General features: G+C 40.0%; 1 protein-coding gene across 1 annotated transcript in view; it reads left to right on the forward strand.

Moving 5' to 3' along the window:
• The window catches only part of GPC6 (glypican 6), a 1,121,458-nt gene that overhangs the window by 997,696 nt on the left and 117,538 nt on the right, over positions 1–6,224 (forward strand). Inside the window, exon 5 of the mRNA XM_006769576.2 lies at positions 4,008–4,138. Within this exon, the coding sequence (XP_006769639.1) occupies positions 4,008–4,138 (131 nt within the window). The remainder of the gene's footprint in view (positions 1–4,007; positions 4,139–6,224) is intronic.

Consider the following 6,224-nt stretch of genomic DNA (forward strand, 5'->3'; position numbering starts at 1 on the left):
ATTTAAAAATCAATTTAAAGTAGCATATTCTGACTGGTGATCAAAATTAAAAGAAAAGTAAATAGATATATACCTACATCAAAAATGTATCATTATAAATTAGTTACATACTTACAAAGCAAATGAAATGAATTGAGATAGAAAATGGAAATACAGGGGCTAGCAGTTTGAGCAAATGTGGCCTTTGAGTTACATGTTTAATACATAGAATCATCAATAGGCTTGCCTTTTTGCAAGACTAAGCAGGCAACTGCTTGGAAAATGGTCACCTTGAGCACTTTTACCACAGCAGGGTCAAAAATGAGGCAATGAGTTTGCAGACCCAGGAACCTAAAGGCAAGCACCATGAGAAGGAATAGGGAACAGAAGGATTGACATCACCAGAGAGAAACTCCCCCACTTGATGATATGAATCAAACAGTTTTTGCCCGACTTATTGAAGGGAAGGTCTGGTAGAGAAGGAGTGCTTTAATGTAATCAATTAAGAGAACCTTCTCAGAGATGTTTTAGATCCCATAATTTCAAATTATGACACTATACTAAGTCCTTTTGATCCAACCCTAAAATGTGTCTCTTTTTTCCCAGAGCACAGCTGCTTTCAGTCTTCCAGTTGAGCCAACATTATTAACTCAACCCAGTCATGTTGAGATAGACCAGATATGCTGTGATAGACCAGTACATATAATGATTTATGCAAATACTTATATAAAGAACACAATTAAGTACTTCATACTTATCACTTCCTTTAATTGCACTTTTTAGTAACTCCATGGTGCCAGTTTGTGTTGTTGTTGTTGTTGTTGTTGTTGTGTGTGTGTGTGTGTGTGTGTGTGTGTTTCATGGTCAAGGATTTCTTGGTTCTTTTAGCAGGATACACCTGTCTAGAGAAACTGGCTCATTTGTTATAATTAATCTCCATCAAAAAACCTGTTGGAAAGTCAAACAGGAAAGGGGATTATGGTTTATGAACACACAAAGCCAATATAAAGACATAAAAGAAACAGACCAGCTCTCAGGCACCAGTGAGCCACCTTCAAAACCTTAAAGGAGAAAACATATTTAATATTAAAATACTCCAACCAAACAATATGCACCTTCAGTCTATATCCCTAGATAATTAGACCTGAAAGATCTAAATACATTGCTACTTTTGTTGAAAGATTCTGCTGTGACATACACAGTGAGGTCTGCATTATCTAAGAAAAGAAATCAGAAAGTGTCGAGCTTCTCTGTGAGTCCTTGTTGACAGTTAACTTTTCTAAGTCATGTGTGTCCATGAGGATAACATGGGCAGAGTAATGCGGGGGGCAGGGCTGGGGTAGAGGGACCTCCCTGATGCTCCAGGTGCTGCCCTGGATGCATTTGCTGTCACTCATCCCACAGGTGTGGAGCAAGAACTCAGTGAGGGGGTGCAGCTGAGAGAGCCAGGAGACCCTGAAAAAGCTGGTGCTGTTCACAAAGCCTGCGGACTCTCTTTGCTTCCCAGACAGTACTGTAGCTTTCTTATGAAAAATTATCTGTCTTAAAAGGTTTCTCATGTGCCTCACTCATAACTACTTAGAGCCTTGGAAATGTGGTGACGTTACACATTAGTTGAGCTTGGTTGGATAAGTAATGAAAATAAAATTTGCTTTCCTTACACTAATACTATAAAACAGCTACTATAAATAGTGTTTTACATTAATAATATACTACATTTAAAAAGCATATAATAACCCTGGCCAACATGGCTCAGATGGTTGGAGTGTCATCCCATACACTGAAAGGTGGTGGGTTTGATTCTCAGTCAGGACAAATACCCAGGTTGTGGGTTCAAACCCAGGCCAGGAGTATGTGTGGTGGTAGGAGGAGGAGAAGCAACTGATGGATGTTTCTCTCCTCTCCTCTTCTCTCTCTCTCTCTCTCTCTCTCTCTACTGAGGAATAAGCCTCTGTGCTATGAGTTGCTATCTGGAGAAACCCATGTGACCCAGCACTGAATGAGACCAACAGAGAGAGAGGAAGTCAGGCCTTCCATCCACACTGTAGTCTCTCTCTCTCTCCCCCTCCCCCCCCAAAAAATCAATAAAAATTAAACAAATAAAAAACAAATTATATGATATATTTATAGTTGCATGCTTAAAATATTCATGCACAGACAGGGGAAAGAAAACATGGGGCATATACCAAACTATTTACTCTAGAAAGGGGGATTATGCACACTCTATTCTGTGATCCAAAAGCTCAGAGATTTGTCCCCTGGCCATTTAACTAGTTAGTGACAGGGCAAGGACAAGAACCCAGGGCTACTAACCCCTAACTCCGTGGTCGGCAAACTCATTAGTCAACAGAGCCAGATATCAACAGTACAACGATTGAAATTTCTTTTGAGAGCCAAATTTTTTAAACTTAAACTATATAGGTAGGTACATTCAACTTTAAATTCACGGTTTTTGTCTTCTGTTTTTCTTTGCTTCTTCTTTGTAGCCATTTCAAACAGGGCACCTAAAAAATATTTCATTTTATAATAATAAAGCCACCAACACAAAAAAATTACAATTCTTAAATTGATGACAAAAATACCTGTAGGATTTGCAGCTGGTTGAAAATTACAGGTAACTTTATGCTTTGAGTAGGTACTTTTGTCACCCGCGCGCAATTTGCGGACGCGACTGGCACTAACCACTGCACAATGAGACTACTGACTGACTGGCTCACTCAACTTGTGCATGAAGCGTGCACACCTCTCCCACGTTGTGTATCCTGCTGCCTGCCTGCGCTGCGTCTCCAGACCTACCAACACCCCCACTTCTTCTAATGCCACTTCTTCAAAATAGACTCGCCCAGGCCGAAAACCCATTTCTGCACATGGGCCGCAAGGTTTCAATCGCACTGTATGTGCGCGCCCGCATATGGTGAAGAGCCATACTCAAGGGGCCAAAGAGCCGCATGTGGCTCGTGAGCCGCGGTTTGCCGACCACTGCCCTAACTCATAGCCTTTGCCTCCATATCATTATCACCATCTTCTCCAGAAAACTAAGGCTTCCCAATCAGTACTTCAGCTCACTATAACATCATAGACATTTTTGAGAGTTTATAATATCTTAGGAACCATAATAAGCCTTGAATATATAAAACCAAGAAAAATAACTTGCTCTATCCCCAAGGGTGTCAAGATGCAAAACAGAACAGCATGCTAGGTAAAGTGACAGAACAAACTAGGTCTGTTCCTCAGGAAATCCAGAAATGCTTCGCACACATAGATATGCTTGAGTTGGGTCTTGACATTTGTGCATCCAAATTCACACATTGCCATTTCTCCAATATTCTCCATTTTCCCCACACTCCAGAAGAAAGTAGGCTCCATCTTTGAAATGCAGTGGATCCCTGACCTAATATTGGTTTGTTTTGTTTTTATTGTATGTGGGACTAGAGGTCCGGTGCACGGATTCGTGCACCAGTTGGTCCCTCAGCCTGGCTTGTGGGGATTGGGCCAAAACTGATTCTCCGACATCCCCTGAGGGGTCCCATATTGCGAGAGGGCAGTTCTTGGGTGATGCATCCTGGAATCTGGCTTCCTCCTCTCTGGTTCCAGGTGCATCACCCAAGAACTGCTGCTCCTGCACTGAGTGTCTGGCCCCTGGTGGTCATTGCACATCATAGCTACTGGCCGTTCACTTAGGCTTTTATATATATAGGTAATTTGCTATATTCAATTGTCTTACTCTCTTTTTTTGTTTGATTGATTTTTTTTCTTTTTGTTTATTTTCTTGCTCTCTTAACTTGAACTTATTTTCTTATTTTCAGGTCTGCTTCTGTACATGTAAAATATCAGTCTTCAAATGAAATAAAATACTTCTCTAAGATTTAGTCATTCATTCCACTTTTTTTTTAATTTGCCATATAAAAACAAATAAAAATGTGAAAGAAGGGATATTTTTCAACCAGTCGTGTTGTGAATATTTAAACACAGGTCAAGAACCCAAAGCTCTCAGTTCTCAAGTATATCATGCTCCTATATTTTAACAGATGCAATGCTGTTGGTGGCAGAGCGACTGGAAGGACCTTTCAACATTGAGTCGGTCATGGACCCTATAGATGTCAAGATCTCTGAAGCCATTATGAACATGCAAGAAAACAGCATGCAGGTGTCTGCAAAGGTATTTGCATTAGTCATATGTCTACTAATAAGGAAAGAGTAGTAATCTAAAAATTAAGTAACTAGATATGTTGGCTGGGATTATAAATTCTAATATATTGTCAGTGAGCTTTTCCTGTCAAGCTACAAATTTGCTACTTCATTAAAAATGTCTAACAAACTGGCATTGAGAAAGGAAGCAATCTTTTTGCTCACAACTACTCAATCATGAAGAAATTATTGGCTGCTAAAAAGTTTCGGAGAGCCTCAAGTATATTGACTAATCCCTGACATTTGTGAGCAATTTGGGGGGGAGGTGGGAGAGTGGATTTAATGTTTGAAATGTCTACACACTCTAACCCTGTTCTCTCTTGAGGAACTTCTAATTATATCTTCAGCTGTGCAAGCCAGGCAAATGTTCTGTATGTTCAATTGTAAATAATTAAACATTCCATCTGACTTCCTTTTTTAAGACTATGGTGTAACTTTCATTAATGTATCTTCAGGGGAAAATGCTCCTTTGTATGAAGTCAAACACACATTCAAAGAAAAAAAGTAGTTCATTTTCATAAATCATGTGAGATGTAGCTTTTGGGTTTGCAGCTGCAGAGCACAAATACCAGGTGCAGGATTTTGATTTGTTCCCACCCATTTGAAGATAAACAGGACCCACCTTAAACAAAATTGAGAGGTTTGCAATGGGTACCCAGCCATTCCTTCATCACGCTTTTCACCCACATTGATGACTGCATAATGCCCTTCTGTTCTTTTGACCAGTCACCTTGTCCTGAAACACTAACCAAATCTATATCAGTTTTTTAAACCTGGTGACTGACTGAGTGATTGCATTTTAACAGAAAGTCATTCATACAAATAAATATCAGGCAAAGAGTTGGCTTAGCTTCCTTTGATTTTAAAATCCTTTGTGAAAGGGATTTCAAATCTAATCAAGGAGGAGGGAATGGGTGGGGGTGGGGAGAGCAGAGAGAGAGAGCCATAGAATCCAACTAGGTCTCTTGGCTGAGTATGAATCAAACTAGATTTGGGCTTTTCAGGGTGGACTAGTAGAATGTCGGGAAGGAAGAAATCTGTCCTGGGAGATGGATGAGCTGAGAGTTTCATAGGCCTTGTCCTGGGTTTTAATGAGTTTGTGATATCTGGTGTAAAGAAGGATTCTCTAAATTCGCCATTACCTGTTAGAGAAATAGCACATTTGATGGTTCCATGAAAATATATTTTCTTTCTTTCCCGTCAAAAAATAGCAGTCATCTCGTCCTCTCAAACCTATTGCCTAGAAACAAATGAATGTTGCTTTGAGAGGCCAAACATCCCTGCAGCGCTTGAGTAGCCAGACACTAAAGTTGCTGATGTTCAAACTGCTCTAGAGAAAAGGGCGTGAAAAACCACATAGACAAAACTGTCTGTGACTTGAGAGCACCCCACACTTCTTAGAGGCAGAGGGAGCCCATCAAGCTAGACATGTACATATACATGTTCAAGTCTAATTATTCTATTAAAAATTATCTAAGTCTTAGATGGACTCTTTTTATTACCAGAATATGGATGAGACATTTTTGTGAAATTTGTCCAATTATTTTAGAATAGTATGGCTGTTCACAGGACTATACTTTTTATTGTACTATTACAAATGTCCCCATTCTCCCCAACCCTTTGTCTCCCTCCACCCAATCCCCACTCTGACCATCACCACACTGTTGTCTGTATCTTGGGTTATGCACATATGTTCTTTAGCTAATCTCTTCACCTTCTTTCATCCAGTCCTCCTTTCCCCCAGCCCCTCTGACAGTTGTTCCATGTATCCATGCCTCTGGTTCTATTTTGTTAAGGAGACATTTCTTTGTAAAAATTGTCAAAATCAAGAGTAGAAATAATATAGAACATGTGAGAGTACACTCACATGAGAGTTTATAGTATGAAGGGTCATAAAATAGTAGTACCAAAAATGTCAAATGAGCTAGAAACATGTTTAAAAGGTGTATCTGGTAGTCTTGACATAGAGAAAGGGGATGGAGTGAGTTAAGGAAGGGAGAAGAGGAGGGCAGCTGGAACTCTGTGGAAAAGAGGGTTGGGACAGGAGGCAGAGTCTG

Source organism: Myotis davidii, unplaced genomic scaffold (genome assembly GCF_000327345.1).
Source record: "Myotis davidii unplaced genomic scaffold, ASM32734v1 scaffold419, whole genome shotgun sequence".
Classification (NCBI taxonomy): Eukaryota; Metazoa; Chordata; class Mammalia; order Chiroptera; family Vespertilionidae; genus Myotis; species Myotis davidii.